This window comes from Etheostoma spectabile, chromosome 23 (genome assembly GCF_008692095.1).
Source record: "Etheostoma spectabile isolate EspeVRDwgs_2016 chromosome 23, UIUC_Espe_1.0, whole genome shotgun sequence".
Lineage (NCBI taxonomy): Eukaryota > Metazoa > Chordata > Actinopteri > Perciformes > Percidae > Etheostoma > Etheostoma spectabile.
The window spans coordinates 4,417,741-4,435,112 of NC_045755.1; the positions used below are offsets into that span (position 1 = coordinate 4,417,741).

At 39.8% G+C, this 17,372-nt stretch overlaps 1 protein-coding gene across 2 annotated transcripts in view; it reads right to left on the reverse strand.

Annotated features, from left to right (window-relative positions):
• Positions 1-17,372, reverse strand: part of zgc:165507 (monocarboxylate transporter 2) — a 32,312-nt gene that overhangs the window by 9,936 nt on the left and 5,004 nt on the right. For both annotated transcript variants that reach the window (XM_032505215.1, XM_032505214.1), the window contains exon 2: positions 5,650-5,895. In XM_032505215.1, the coding sequence (XP_032361106.1) occupies positions 5,650-5,866 (217 nt within the window). In that variant the 5' untranslated portion in view covers positions 5,867-5,895. The remainder of the gene's footprint in view (positions 1-5,649; positions 5,896-17,372) is intronic.

The window sequence follows — 17,372 nt, forward strand, 5'->3', positions numbered from 1 at the left end:
TATGTATGTATGTATGTATGTATTATAATACTGACAACATTTGAATGACTTTCTACTTAAGAAATAGTCCCTATCAAAACTATTCACGGCATGCTCTATGAATCTAATCTACAGAAAAAAGACTGCAGAGGATAAGTGCTCAATCAGTTCAAGGTTCTCTTGATGTGGAAAAGACTTTCACCTTTAAGAAAACATTCATCAGGGGCCCTTAAGGCAGAGCATAGAGAAAATCTATGTTAAAAGCCTTTATTTATTCAAGCATGATGGCTTAATCACCCACTTGGTCTTGATCAAAGTAGAAATAAAAACAAATTACTGACACCTTGTGCTCTCTATAGAAAACGGTGTAAAATATTCTGTAAATTATTTTCTTATATGAAAATATAAGAGCAACTGCTTCAATGCTCACACACACACACACACACACACACACACACACACACACACACACACACACACACACACACACACACACACACACACACACACACACACACACACACACACAAATGTATGGCTGACAGTAAATGTAACATGGGTGTGCACTGTTTCCAAGCTGCTGACAAGGTCAAGTTTCTCTTTCTCTTTTCCTGGATTAGCGACACTGATCCAACACGGACACACAGCTTAAACACGTCATCGCAGAGCGACACTCGCTGCCTGACTGAGGGAAGGAATGATGGATGCTTCACAGCTATCTGATGTAATGCTATGAAGGATTGCACTGGAAAGATGAAACATGCCCAACCCAGGGATTTTTTTCACACAGGACAGATAATAACCTTAAATTAGTGTTTTCATATACAGCCACACCCGCTTCCACTCAATTTAAAAGAGGTACTGGTAGATTATAAGATTATATCTAGTTCAGAACAAAAGGCAGTGGCGATTAATCGGATAAATAAACAGAAAAAGGCATTAATTTCCAAGCATTTATTTTTTTCTGTAAAGCTTGGAGTTTGTAAAAGCTTGGCAGCTTGTAGACAAAAGGTTTGCCCTGTACAGTAGTGGGAAGTAAAATGTCCTTTCTGCAATTTGGAGTTATTGGATTAATATTCCTGGGCTGCTGGACACACACACACGGGAAATTAGAGAGGTTGTAAACATTCAACCAGTGATTGCTTCATCAGCTCGAACGGCAGGACAAGAGAGCAGATGTTTAATGAATAGCTGATGAGTGCAATCAATATGAATGAATGAGTAACACCAGCCACTCACTTAGCAGCGGCACATATTGACGCTGTGACCATGATAACAACATACAGACATTGTGAAACTAAAGCAGCAGTTGCCGTTCGGTACAAAGCTGTGACGTGTCCAACACAAACTTCAAGTGTTGGGCTCTCAGTGTGGTCAGAGGTCAGCCAAGATACTTTTTCTGTCTCCAAAAGCAGAATATGTTGTTCCATTATTATCATTTCAGGGAAATCATCATCATTTTTGAGAAGGATCCTTTTAATGTAACTATCGTTAAACAAGATATGTACTGAGGGGGATGGTTTCCAGATTTCCATGTGCTATCTGGTGGGCAAACTATGCAATGGTGACACTGGGCCCTTATTTACATATGTATATCCTAATCTCTTATGTTTGTGTAAGGTGTAACTGGTATGGGATCCAGCAAAGCTAAACTGCACAAACTTTGTAAATTGTTGCTTTCATTCTTGATGAATGCCACTTGTTCATTAGAAGATGTAAGTTTGTTAGATCATTAGCATAATCAGACACCCCACATTGCTACATAAGGCTACACATTCAAGCTGTCTCATTGCAGAGCTGTACTGTGCCAGGAATAAACAACTAATAGTTTCAATGAAGTTGCATGCCAAAAAAAAACATCTTGCTAAAGCATAGTGATCTAGGACTAAAATGTAGAGATAATGAGAGAATGCATTCCATTACAGTGTTAGGTGCAGCAGAGGATGTTCACCTGAACAGCAGCATGCATACAGTATGTACTCCTAACGTCAGGCCTGGACCTCTTATTCAAACCAAAGAAAAAAATTTGGCGCATCCACATACAAAAAAACACATTGGAGTTTACAGAAAAAGTAATTAGGGCTGGGGCAGTATGGACTTTTCCATACTGTGGTATACCACTTTAACAACTGCAATTAAAAACTGAGGTCCTGATTTTGGGGTTTTCTCATGCACCTATATTTTATTCTTTAGTAAAATGTGTAGCACCAACTTTCGCTCCATCTTTTGATGTCAACAACGTGCACATATGTGCAGGCCAAAGTTTTTGTTCCGGTGATGGCGGTGACGAACTCAGACAATTAAGACGGTAGGCGTCACATGACCGCAGTATTGCGATACCCAGCCCTAGAGGTAATTATCTTCACTCAATTTTCTCCACGCAAAATTCCCCGGACAACACTAGTTTCTGAAAATATGCATACTGACAAATACAGAGACAGTTGCGTGGAGCTGATCATCTTAATTAAATTTGTACCAACTCATTTGGCAATGGCTAGAATGTAACTGACGTCCATTAAAGGGCAATTATTTTAGTTAGTATTTTCTGTTTGTACTAGAACATGTTTACATGCTTTAATGTATGTATGTATGTATATATATATATATATACATATATATTTTCATACTGTCCATGCCTGCTGCACCTGTATTCACCATCTGTATGAGATACTGTGTAGAAGAGTCTGTCTCTTTATGCCCCCATCCCGACAAAGCCACACTTTCTACCATCAAACATCGAAGATAAAGGCTTCTGAACCGAACACTACCCAATCAGACGTGTTTCCGTAGGACTGCGACACGAAATTTGGGAGAATTTAAATTTGCAGCCAAGATGACAACACTTTTCCTGCCATTAGCATGTTGCTACTACAGTTAGCAGTGGACACTAATAGAATATAGCAGCAGGCAATGATCACATATAAAGGCTTTTTAACCAAATACTAAATAACCAGGAATGTTTATGAGTAATGTGACCCGGTATTGGGGAGAATTTAACAACACTGGCAGCCAAGATGACATTTTACTGCCGTTAGCATGTAGCTACATGCAACAATGTTAACACCAACGTTGTAGCGTAGTAAAAAAAACAACAACAACCAAAAACACTCCAGTCCTGCCAACCTGGAGCAGATGACCAATCATAGCAGGCCGGCTGAGAGGTGTGTAAGAAATAACTGTTAAAAGTGGAGCGTTCAGAACCGTTGGAAATCTGACTGTTTTAGCTCACGGGGGTTTTGCTAAAACACGTTTACCTCATCATTAAAGTTTTGGCTAGGTTTAACATGAAAATCCAACATTATAATATTGTAGATGTGACAGAAAATGCGAATAGAATACGTCCACTTTAATATAAAGGAAGTTACACACTAAAGCTTTAAATCACTTGTGTCACGTAAAAACAAATCTGTTCCTGCAAATGAAGCCCAATGTCCCTAAAAGACCTCAAACATACCTACTGCCTTTGGCATTTATTTAATGACATTTCTTATTACTTATTGGCCGACAAATATGCTGATAACATATTTTAACCAACTAATATTGGCCGAGGAGATTCATTAGTTTGATTTAATGAGATTTGAGAGGGACTTGTCAGGATGTCATAAACAGCATGTTCTGCAGTAATTTGTTATTTTTGACAAAGTCCACAATACAAAACATACTTTAGAATTTATTATTTTATAAAATATGAATATTTGTATTAAAATCTTGATATTCAGAAAGCATTTACTTAATTTTGTGTGATGCTAATGGTGGAAGCTGCACTATGAAAACATAGGAAATGAGCTTTGACCGGTACAGATGGTGACAACAGCAGTCCATGGAGTGACAAGAGGATTACAGAGAGGGCAGATGGCAGCCGGGGCACTGCCAAGCAGAAGGCTGTGGGTCTGAATCCAAAGTGGGAAATACAGCAGGTGATCAGAGCAATATGGTGGAGAAAATGACCACCACACACGCACGCCGAGCCATCAAAAGCTTCCTTTTTCAAGGAACAATGCAGAACCAGCTGTAGCATTGTATTTTGCAAAAACATTTAAAATCCCTTTTGAATTACTATAGTTATAATAAAATGGTCTCTTAACCTGGTTCCACATGCTCCTATTGAATAATTTTCCTAAATCAATATGTAGATTATGCATTTTTAGACTATTATACACACATTTTTCATTGCATCCATACTTTACCGAACTTAACTTTCAAACATTGTTATCTTTATTTTTGCACTTTCATTTAGTAAATGCGTCATAACAATCTGTAAACATATACTCAAGTTAATTCTCATTTGTTGCTTTTGCTCAGCAAAACATTGTATTTCTGGTTGTCCTTACTGCTAAGCATGTAAAGCTGTGCCTGCATCCTGTGATGCTGTGGTTTCAAATCCGGGTCACGATCTAATGACTCAACCTACTTCTATCTGTATCCCGTTTTAAAGTCCTACTTTATCTTGAGGCAGAAAAACAACAAAACACAAAGTGTATGAGTCCACCAAGAGCTCCACAACACCAAACACTGTTGAGTAAGTGTCTACAAGATGAATCCACTGTGCGTCCTTCTTTTATGTTATACTTTTTGCTCTTTTGAATGGAGCGTCTGCTCAGGAAACCACGCAGCATCTCCTTGCAACAAAATAATCCTCAACAACAAAATGTGTGACAAAATTAAATCTTAAAAGATTAAAAGCAGGATAACAGATTGTGATTTTGAAGGATCATACTTAAAATAGATGACCTGGATTCCAGTTCCTCTGTCCTACTGCAATGAACAACACCAAAATAATAAAACTGAAACAAAGTATCGTCTTTGCCTCCATATCCTTGGTGTTTTGACTGGTGTACTTTGATATTTGAAGAAAACTGAGATTACCAAAAAGAATTTAAAAAAAAATTATTTTCTTTCAAATAACACAGGCCTCTACATTAGTGTTCTTCAGGTCATTTGATTTTGATTGCTGCATTATCTGTGTGAAGGGCACTAACATTTGATTATAATATTACTTAAATTCCAACAGACACACAGGTAGTTAACCAGTTTAGGACCAATGTTGCCAGCAGTTGCTTAGAATCTCATCTGTTATTTGAGCGCTCGGTACAGCTCCGTACATCACTCTGTGACTTCATACAGAGTACACAACACCATGATCCTAATAAGTGCTGAGGCTACAGGACTACCCGTTGCTAACAGCTAGCTTAACCCCCTCCTTTGTACAGTACAATGTGGGACAAACACTGAGTAAGCAGGGCTTGCCAGTAACTCAGCAGATTTTGAAACAACATAAATTAAAAAGTAACATAGGGGTGCACGGTGGTTGCTCACCTGGTTGAGCGTTCACCCCAAGTACAAAGGCTCAGTCTTTCCCTCAGCAGCCCTTTGCTGCATGTCAATTCCCTTCACTCACAAAAAAAGGCCAATTGAGTGGGACTCTGCGCTAACATTAGGGCAAATTTATTACGTACATATTTTTTGTTTAACAAAAATGAGGTCCCATGGTGGTCCAGAGAGGCAAAGTCCCTCGACTATTGTGGTTATAAGAAATGTCAAGCAATTTGACACTGTTTCTCCATTTACCTGCTGTATGATTATAATGTATTTCCTTACACAGAAAAATAAGGCCAGTCTGTCAGTGTGACTTTATAATTAGATAAAAGGTAAAACCACCCAATGACTCACCTGCAGCATACATGACCGCCAGCATGATGGAGGAGATCCACGCAATCTGACTGTAGGACGCATCGAAGATGATCTGGATGTCTTTAAAGAAGACTGTGATGGCTTTGGGAAAAGCGTACGAGAAGCCTATGGAGATGAAAGATGCCAACACCACAGCCCACCCCCAACCTCCGTCTGGTGGGGGCAGGGCGGAGGGACTTGTGGCTGGGGGCGGCATTACTGGCCCACCTCAACGCTGACTGTTCACTGCAACGACAGAAAAGTAGGGAGAAATTAAAACTTACCACCATTCTGTGTCTTGTGCTTTACTATCCCCCCGTGTTTTATTTCTTAAATAATGTCTGACAATACTCGTGGGTGTAGGCTTCCGGTGCGCTGCTAGGCTGCAAACCGAGTCCTGTGCTAGCTCCATTTTTGTTCTGTTTTGTCCTATGTCTTTGGTGGGTCTCTACACTACCGTACCTAGTTTTTCCAAAATAAGGTCCCATGGTTTAATAGAAAATGTCACAGATTATTATTGACAATACACATATGAATCAGATTACCAGCTGCAGCCCATATTGAGAGGATACAGACCAGTGAGGGATAATAAACAAGGTGAAAAGCTTTGTCCTCTGTACTTGAACAACTGCCAGCAGTAATATGACACGGGACGGACAAGGATATACCAGAAGTCCGTATCCTGGAGAAGATGTGAAAACACACACTTGCACGCACTCACAGTATCATTTATCCTTTTCAGAGGGCATGCACTCACTCTACCTGAGAGACCAGACTGGCCCCACCCTGTATTCACCTAATAATTATAAAACCGTTTAAAACTAGGTGGTAATGTTTACAAAACAAACACACCCTAATTAATTACAACCAAGAGCAGCAATTGTCCAAAGCCACACACACACACACACACACACACACACACGTTTTAGCACTTTACACCCTCATTAGCTTCACCTTTCTAATCAGCCAGGAATAACTTACAGCTGTGTAATTAGCTCATGGTGCATATTGCGATGATGGCAGCCAGTTTGGTTTCACATAAATGAACAGCCAGTGGAAGAATCAACAGGTTCCCTCATGGTTGCATTGCAGCATCACAAGTGAGCAATTATTTGAGATTAACAGAGCTGGACGCATTTGCTGCTGATAACTGCCGCCAGGGATTGTAATAGCTACCTGTAGCAGAAAAGAGACAAGTTAACATGGCGCTTCACTGATGTTACACATCAAGCTTAGTGTACTCGTCATGGTTATCCTACAATATTGTGTAATGTGTCTCTGGAGGAAGCTGTAAGTCTGAAAAAACACTCCTGATCGTGTAATCAAGGTTGTTGCCTGATTTCATTAGGACCTCTCCTTTTTGAATCTTGACCCATACTAGGGTCTAAAAGTCAAGAAATCCGCATCTGCAGCTTTCTTTTTTTTTTTTTACTACTACTTGTGTGTCCTCCAACTTTATGGAAGTGCTATACTAAGTCATTGGAGTACCCCATTTAAAAAGGTCCCATGGCATTAAAATTTCCCTCTGAGGTTTTTTAAAAATTAATATGAGTTCCCCCAGCCTGCCTATGGTCCTCCAGTGGCTAAAAATGGTGATAGGTGGAAACCGAGCCCTGGGTATCCTGCCCTGCCTTTGAGAAAATGAAAGCTCAGATGGGGCGATCTGGAATCTTCCCCTTATGAGGTCATAAGAAGCAAGGTTACTTCCCCTTTTTCTGCTTTGCCCGTCCAGAGAATTTGGCCCACCCATGAGAATGAGAGACATCATGGCTTGCAAACAAGCAAAGCATGGCAGTCGTCCCCCCCTCTCCTCCTCTATAGCATATAAAGCTACAGACAAACAAATGGCACATCCTAAGGAAAGCTCATAGTGGGACTGGCTCTAGTGGCTGTAATTCAGCACCAAGGCTGAATTTTGGGAAAGAGACTCCAGATATGGTATTAGGGGACCACTAAGGTCTATATAAAAGCATTCAAAGAGCACCATGTCATGGAACCTTTAAGTAGTTTATTTTCCATTTGCAACAATATGGATCAGAATTCCTTATGCACGCTAATGCAGCTAACATTTTAAATACATCTTTTCTAATTAGAGCTCCTATTCACAGTTGTTGTACAACAAACTGCAATGTCGGTATACAGTTGCAGTGTGGACGATGATCAAAGATTTAAGGACATACTCGACATACTCATAAATGTGATTTATTGACTCAAGAAGATGTATTTAAATTCCTTGTTTTATTCCTCAAATATTCCAATACCCAAACTTATAGCCTACGGATATTATCATACAAGACAGATTAGAAAAACATCACATCCTCATATTTCAGGAGCTGGAACCAGCAGCAAATGTTCGACATTTTTGCTTGAAAACACACAAGACAAGGGACAGAAAACAGAAAAAGCCATGATGAAAACAAGGTGAAACCAAGGGTGTAAAACACTGTCCCTCTAATAATACAAACAAAACCCCTTATTACTTAAGTATTATTACAATATAAAACAAATTTTTGGTGCTTCTGTTTCTGGGAAGTACTGGTGGAAGTCTACTTTTTACAACAGCAAGCTCCATTTCAGAACATCAAAGCTTTATAAGGGAAATAGACACTTTTTTAGAGTGGCTGTAAATGACCCGTGAAAATTAACTACCAATATCAATATTTTACTTTGTGCTGCTCCCACAAGATCAGGTTTCAATGTTGTAGATCCTCACACATACTAAAATCTACTTAAGTGCCAACAGGAAGCCATTAGTGGGATGACTCCCTGTTGTCCATATGCACACATTGCCAACATTTAGACATAAATGTGTCACAAGAGTTTTGTACAGGTGGTAGAAATACGGAAAATAAGGACTAGCCACTGGATGTATGGCGGCTGGAGAGTGCCACCAAAATCATTATAAACTCGTTCATGAGTTCATAACAATACCTATTAGGAAATATTACATAAACTTTAAATCTTACATACAATGTAACTTAAGGAACCATAACTCTGATTTAATTTTTATTCTATCAATTAGTTCTCATGGACGAAAATGACTAGTTTCCAAAGAGTATAAATAAAATAGCTCAGTGCCTGAACACAACTTACAATGCCATCCGAGTTTTGCAATGCCCAGCAGTATGCCATTCATTATACTTTTTTACTTAAGTGCTGTAAAAGTGAACCAAAGTATTAAAGTTGTGGGCCGAAAACCAAACAATAATCTGGAAGACGCTTAACAACTGAAAGGAACTATAGATTTGGGTAAGGCCGCTATATCTGTATAGCACATTTCAGCAACAGGGCAATTCAAAGTGCAGGGTGATAGTTTTCTGTGTGTTTGTCACTACCAGCTACCTCTTCACATTACACAGTAATTTAATCCACTGTTAACAGACAAATATTTATTAGTGCAGCTTTATTTTACTGCTAATCTTTTGCTAATGTATCCTGAAAAACACCATATTATGGGACCAAAGAAAATGGAAAAACACTTTTTTGGAATTCTTATTTGCATAAAAATGAATCAATTTGAATTTAGTTTTAATTTCATTAATATAGTTTTAATTTAATTAGGAAATAGGACAAAATATGTTCCAAAAAATGGAAAAATAAATGAACAGAATGATGAATAAAATTTGACTATTGAAGTTATACATTTTCAGGAATGAATTCCTTAACAACCATCAATAACGCAATTCATTATTTGAAAACAAAACATTTGCAAGGGTCTTTTATTTGGTAAATGGTGGTTGCCTCCACAGTATACCTACTGCAGCATTGAAACGTTGTTATTGGTAATTATACCTGGTTTTAACAGGGTGGATGACTGAAGACTAACAAAACATCTCTAAATTGTGCTAAAACCAAACTGTTGAATGGAAATATAATCCTCTGTGTATATCCGTTGTATTGCTCCTTTAATCAAAGTTAGAGATTATGTCTCTCTATACAGTGGGCCTAAGCCACGCTAATCACATTACAGGCTGTGCGCAGCAGCACTCAGTGTAGGCTAGATACTGGTTTTGATTGAACAAAGTGACGACGATGCAGGCACAAACCTCAGAGCTCGTAAGCAGCTTAAGTTGATGGGTTCAAATATGAAGCTCCAAACAGACTGACCAGAAAAGAGCGGCTAAGGAGAGGGTGCAAGGCAGACTTTCAGACAAGCTTGACAAATTTGGTTTATGATCAACCATATAAGTACATAACAAGTCAGACAAAGCAAAGTCACCCCGTTCAGTCCCTGCAATGTCAACTCTTCCACTTTACTTAAGAAGCCCAGATCGTCATCATGTGACGCCTTCGCTGTGTCCTTCATCTGACACCACTGAGCAAAAGAGCAGCTGACAGAAGAGTGACAGACAGGCTGTGATCACAGCCAGCACGTTCTGTATTAAAACGCAGGTGAGAACAAAGTCAAATGGTACTGCCGTGACACAGAGGGGCCTGACAATACCTATTATCAGCTTTTTGGTTTGTTGGGAGCCACACTTCTGTCCACACCCACTGGAAAGAGTTAATTATCACTTGAATGAGAATTTCAGGCAGATTAGGTTCCAAATCTGCAACCAACAGCACTTGTTAGTTGAGGTGTCTGGTACTAATAAAACTTTGTCAGTCCTTGAAATCCCGGCAGGGTTTCCGCTCCTTCAGCTTTTTATGAAAAGTCATAAAGTCGTACTTACATCTGTATTTGGAACTGTTTATTAGCTGTGTGTGATATCTGTAAATGGACTCACAGACGTAACATGAGGCTAAAACAGATTTTATTCCGATCCAAAGACTCTTTGTGAGAGTTGACAGAGTTGTTACGTTACTGATGACCCGTTTATGGACATTGTTTTGATGATCAAGTATATCGCTTACAGTCCCCAACATAGACAATATGTATAAATAAATACATTAAAAAAAAATGCAAAAATAAAACAACAAATATCTTGGACAAGTTTCTTCCAAGATCATAAAGGCTTTGATTGGATTACTTTTATCTTGCTGTTTTAAGTTTTCCGTTTTTCGATTGTGATGATTTTATTAGTTTTACTTGGACTAATAAACTATTATGGCTGTATGTGCGGACTGAAAACTTGCCTATGCACAGTTAAGGGATGATTTCCACCACCTGGAGTTGGACTTAAAAAAATGAAAAGAAAAAGTGATCAGGTGATCGACGGTTATTGTTGGCCCCTTTGTTTAGCTCTCTGTTATATTGACTTCTGGATATCCTGCTTTGGCCTTGCTTTGTCTGCCAAAGCCCTTTGTACGCCGTTTTTAAAATAATGTTTTTATTCGTAGCATGGACAAACACAGGATCTCAGGTTTAATTCACAACAAGGGCCAAGCTGAGACCCCAGTGTTGTATTTCAGGTCAGGGCTCAATGCTGACTTTTTTCCCAAGGAGCAAATGTGCTCCTTAGTAGAAAAAATGTAGTAACGCATACAGAATTTTACACAATGAATATGTATCATATGTGTTTTTCTTTTATAAAAAGGAATACGAAGAGACATTTACAAGCAAAGGGATTTTATTTATTTGAATAGAACAAGTAGCTTATACTAGGTTTTTGATTATTTATGCTTCAAACTGTACTTATTTAATAATTATGTTATATTTTATACTTTAAACTGTACAAGGTTCAAAGTTAATTTATTGTCATTGTATAACAAATGTCCCATCAAACCAGACCATGCAGATTCACTCCAGTCAGCTAATAGAGTGACTTACACAAGGTAACTGCCATTACTGTTGGTGCACAATAATACTTGTAGCAATTTTTTTTTATAAATATACATGATAGGAATACAAAATCTTGAAGTATGAATGAAGTGTAATGTTTTCTGTTTTTAAATAAATGTTGTACTGAATATACAGTAGCGATGTAGCAGACCACTCCCACGGTTCAGCATGCATGTTAACCGGAGATTGATTGCAGTTTAACGTAAAGTGTTAAATACAATTTTACTGTCACTGTGAAACTGCCTACACATGATCAGATTTGACGTAGACAACGCTCGCTGCAGGCTCGCTGCGACATACTGTATAATGACAAGCGGAGAGCGGCCGCCCTGAGACGTGCTGTATGTGCTCCAGTAAAGACAGAAAGACAACCGTTTAAAACTAAATGTAGCGAAACTTATGGGAGGTACTGGCGGCCACATCTGCCAAAAACGGCAAGTATCAAAATACCCTAACATTGGGTTATTTGTACATCCTTTTCTATTGTTTGGTCAGTAGTGTTGATTTGGGTTTAATTGAACTTTTTTGCTGAAAACAAATGTCTGCACCTAAAAACAATGAGAGCCATGAGACAACTAAAACAGGGAAGTTGTGGGCGGCAAAATCAAAGCAATACGCTGAAAGATGCTAAAATACTTCATAAAGCTGAGGAAAAACTGCAGATTCACTGTATTTTGAGAGAAATACTTTTCCTCAATAAATTCAATACAGTTTTGGCGTTTTTCCACTGCTGGTAACAGCTCGACTCGACTCGCCTTGACTCACCTCTACTCGATTCAACTCATTCTGCGTCCGTTTTCCATTGCAAAATGAGTAACGCCTCAGCGTGGCTGGTCACCATAGCTACTTGTGATGATGTAATTTTCAACTCGACTCACAACAGCACGTCGGCTACTCGCCACAGCCAGAAGAAATGTTTTGTTTCAAAAGAAGCTGAAGGAAGCAACAAAAATCACCGCTATAAAAAACAAGAGTTTGGGAATTCCGACGGAGTTCAGACGTCGACATGACGGTTGTTCGCCAACACAAAAGGGTAAGTTAAGTTTCCTGGTAACGTTAGCTAACATTTGCATGTGTTAGGGGCCCCGGTCAGTATTTACTATACGCTAGCGTTGTATAAAGTCCATGAACTTTAGCAACCACGATTACACACCAACATGTATGCTGTGTACCGTTTGTGTTTCAGAGCATTCACGCTTTGCAAAATCGCCACCGCAGACCATCTGGTGGGCGATGTCTGACCGGTGAGATCTCTGGTTCTGACCTGCTGTGCTTCGTATAATCTTTATGAGAGTCATGGAGAGGCTTATGACAATGACTGGGATGCATCTGGGCCAGCAGAGCCGGGGGGGACACTGTCACAGGGTGCAGAGGAAGAAGGTCGGGATGTACGGGAGGGTTTGATGTGCTACTTGAATAGCTAAATAAAAACATTTCTTTGATATATTGTTTTTTGTTTTTTTTTATAAACAGTGTGCGATATTGGAAACGACATAAAGCCCCTAATGGCCTTTAATATTGAACAGTTGAATAGTGAGAAGTGAGAATAGTGCAGAGAGTAGATAATCTGTCGGGGTCTGGCTAGATTTTTTTTAAATGTTGCGTTTGTTCCAGACACACACTCCGCACTCTTTTTTGCTAAAAACGCAGTGATCCGACTAACCAGCAGTCTGCAGGTTTCCACGTCCCCTTTTGGTATCACCTCAGCTCGCTTGGAACCTCAACTGAGATAGTACTAAAAAAAAGTACCTGGTAGCAGGTCCCAGGGACTTTTTTGTAATGGAAAACCAAAAAAGGCAAGTAGAGTCGAGGCGAGTCGAGTAGATACCACGCAGTGGAAAACCGCCATTAGACTTTCTGGAGCCAACCTTTAATGTCAGTTAAAACTGGAAGAAAAGAACTGCAAGGGTACCATTCAGAGGAAGAATTACTACTTTCTTTTGACTTCTTAGTTGCTAAGTAGACTACTTTCACTAATAGCAAAAGGTTGCCCACTGATTACTTAATAAAAGGTTTCTTATAGGCTTTTGTGAAGCTCTGTAGGACTTGAAATGTAATGAAGGACGAGGGAAGGAAAGAGGGTAAGCTGATTTACAGGTTCGGGGTGAGAACAGACTAAATCAGAGTAAGGGGCAAAAGACAGTCCTATTCAACCTGTATGTGTTTTAAGATTTTGTGCACACACATACACACACACAACCACACCACACACACACACACACACACACACACACAAACACACACACACACACACCCACACACACACACACACACACACAACACACACACACACACCAATATTCTTTCAATTACAGACCAGCTAAATGCCTTCCAGATAAACAGGTGCTGTAATCCCTGTCAGACGCTACAAAAGGAAACCTGACCTCTACAGTAAGCGGCTGCCAGCATGACCCTCCTACACAACGCTACATCCGCCCCCCCCCCCACCCGCCCGCAGTCTCATGTGACTTCATGTGACTTTAAGTTATGGCAACGCAAGATTAGCTCCAAGGTAACCTCAGAGTAACACTGCTCACTTTGTTGTAGAAATAGTTCTTAATTAACCCATTCAACAACACTTTGAATGTTGACTCAAGCACACGTTTCATTCCTCTTATCAGCATCTAATCTAACCAACAGTAACCCCATAAACACATTTGATCTTGAGCACTAACAAAGCAGGAGAAATACCACAGAAACAATGGCTCCCTCTGAAAGCTGCTTTCTGATCAAGAAAGTCCATCAGGCAGGGGGTCTTCACGTTAAATATACAAAGACTAAAATACCCTTTCTACTAAATTGTCAGCCTCTACACGTTAAAACTCATTGAAGCCAATTCCTGTCGATGAAACCTTGATTAAAAAAAAAAAAGATGTGAAAAAAAGAGGCCTGATAAATTTTCATCAACTAAAACCGGATGGCGAGCCTCCGCCAAAACAGAACAATCCTCCCAACCTGTGATTTACTGACAGAAAAAGCACATTTATGCAGCGCTCTTTGGCAGTTTGACATCAAGGCATGCCCTTTGTAAAAAAGGGCCCGTCACCATGTACACACAACTATACCTCGGGATACAACGGCATGCTGGGAAGTATGTACATCTATTTAAATTTTTTTCCATGTAAATGTGCTGTATTTATATAGCGCTCTTCCAGTCTTAACAAATGCTCAAAGCGCTTTTTGCATCTACAGGATACATTCACCATTCACACACATTCATACACTGTGGCCGGGGCTGCCTTACAAGGTGCCACCTGCTCATCAGATAAACACTCACACACATTCACACTCCGATGCGCAGCACCGGGGGCAACTTGGTGCCCAAGGACACTTCAACAATGACTGCAGGGGCGGGGATCGAACCACCAACCTTCTGATTGGCAGGCAACCGCTCTACCACTGAGCCACAGCCAAATGCTGTATGTGGCCTACAACCAAATTCAACATCCAATTACAAGCTCCCACTTCACGCCACACGTCTAAAACACGTCATTAAGATCAGAGGCACTGATCTCTGTTACATCTTTGTTTTAGCATTTGCTCATACAGGAAATCAAAGAGACATCTAGCATCTTCAGTTTGTGTAGATTGAACTAAAGTGCCTAATGCCACAAAAAGTAACACACTATGGAATGTAATTTTATTCAACATTAAATAAATATAATATATTAATAAATATATTAAAAGGTTTCACTTTTAATTATTTAATGGTACTTTTATTTCATAAATCCACAGTTATTTATCTTCGTTGACTTTAATTTCCTGATGCTACATTTATTTATTTCCCTATTTATTTAGTTCCAGTTCTTATATGCAAATCAGGGGGCGTGGCTATCGCTCACATTCCAAACAGAGCCATGGACCGGCAGCTCACAGGGCTCTGTAGCCTACCCAGCGCACAGTCACCTATTCTGGGGTAACTGAACCACCAACTAGCGCTGACCAGACGGAGCAACATGACCGGCAGTTTGTGGTGCTCTGTATCCAGCCCACAGTCACCTATTCTGGGGTAACTAGACCACCAACTACCACTGACCTGAGCGGTGCTCTAGGTGCCATGTCATTTCTCTGACGTTCCCTTGGACCGACCTTTCAGTAATCTGAAAAATTCCCTTTGGTCCTACAGCCCACTAGTCCGATGTCCCTTTGTTTAAATAAAATAAACCCTCTGCTCAGACATCCCCATTGTTCAAACCATATAGCCGTTTGTGGATCTAACATATTCTAACATATTCTTCATGGCTGGGCAGTCTAAATTAAGCCACTCCTCCCCGTCATAATAATTCCTCTGTCTCCTGTAGCGATCATGGTACATGTAATAAATGTAGTATATTTGCTACTCTGGAGGCGAGGCTTAGTGAGTTTGAGGCATGGCTCCACACCATGGAATCAAAATCATATGCTTCCGTAGCTTGCCCCCCATAGCTGGTGAGGGCCAACATACTGTAGCTTCTGTTAGCAGTCCTCGGGCAGACCCTGAGCAGCCGGGCGAGTGTTTGAAAAAAGCATAGCGCAAGCTCTAAACCTGGGGGGCACATTTGGCGGCGGCAGCTCCAAATCGGAGCCTATGGCTGACCGCCAACATCTTCGCCTTTCTAACGGTTTCTCCCCACTAAGTAACACACTGGCTGAGAAGCCAACTCAGGTTATTGGGAGATCTACTGCAGAACGTGAAGTCGGCGGCTCCATGTGTGTCCCTGGGGAGATCCCATCTAAAGCTGCTGGCTAAAGATAACAATAAACTACAGTAAGATGGTAATGATACCCGATTACACAACTCAGAGATCACTAAAATTTATGTTGAGACACTTGTGCATTTGCAAAGACAATGTCAGACTCTGAAACATGGCTGGGGGGGGGGAGTTGCAGCCATCTTTGATTCAAGCTTGTTAATTAATCCTAAACCTAAAATAAATTATAACTCGTTTGTTCTTAATCTTCAATATCCATCATGGAAAACATTACAGCCAATTATGTTTGTTGTTATTTACCAAGCTCCAGGACCGTATTCTGAATTTGTATCTGAATTCTCAGAGTTTTTGTCACGTGTAGTCCTTAAATCAGACAAAGTACTTATTGTAGGTGATTTTATTATCAATGTGGACGTTGACAACAATAACCTTAGTATTGCTTTCAACTCACTACTAAATTGAATTGGTTTCAGTCATGTGCATAAGGCCATGCACTGTTTTAACCACACCCTCAACCTTGTGCTGACATATGGCATCGAAATTACGAAATTTAAGAGTAATAACTTTTGAATTCTTACTACCCGACTAAACTAAATTAAATAAAAGCTTCTACACTAGATGCTAGAACTGACAGTGCTATAGCTAAATTTAAGGAAGATATTCCTTGAGAAGGTAGTCGCTAATCAGTTATGTGATTTTCTACATAGCAATAGTTTACTTGAGGACTTTCAGTCAGGATTTAGAATGCATCATAGCACAGAGAGATGATGAAATGAGATGGTGAAAATTACTAATGACCTTCTAACTGCAGCAGACAAAGGACTTGTCTTTGTACTTGTTTTACTAGATCTTAGTGTTTCATTCAACACCATTGACCATACCATCCTGTTACAGAGACAGGAATATTTAGTTGGCATTTAAGGAATCGCACTAAGCTGGTTTAAGTCATATTTATCCGATCAATCACAATTTGTTAATGTTAACGATAAATCCTCCAAGTACGGTAAAGTTAGCCATGACGTTCCACAAGGCTCAGTGCTTGGACCAATTCTATTCTCCTCATATATGCTTCCTCTGGGCAATAATATTAGGAAACACTCAATTAACTGTCATTGTTATGCGGATGACACGCAATTATATCTATCAATCAAGCCAGACAAAACCGAAAAACTACTCCGTGATTTGTTACTTCCAGGCTGGACTACTGTAATTCTTTATTATCAGTATGCTCAAATAAGTCCCGTAAAACTCTCGAGCTGATCCAGATTCATATTCATCATATTTCTCCTGTATTAGCTTCTCTGCATTTG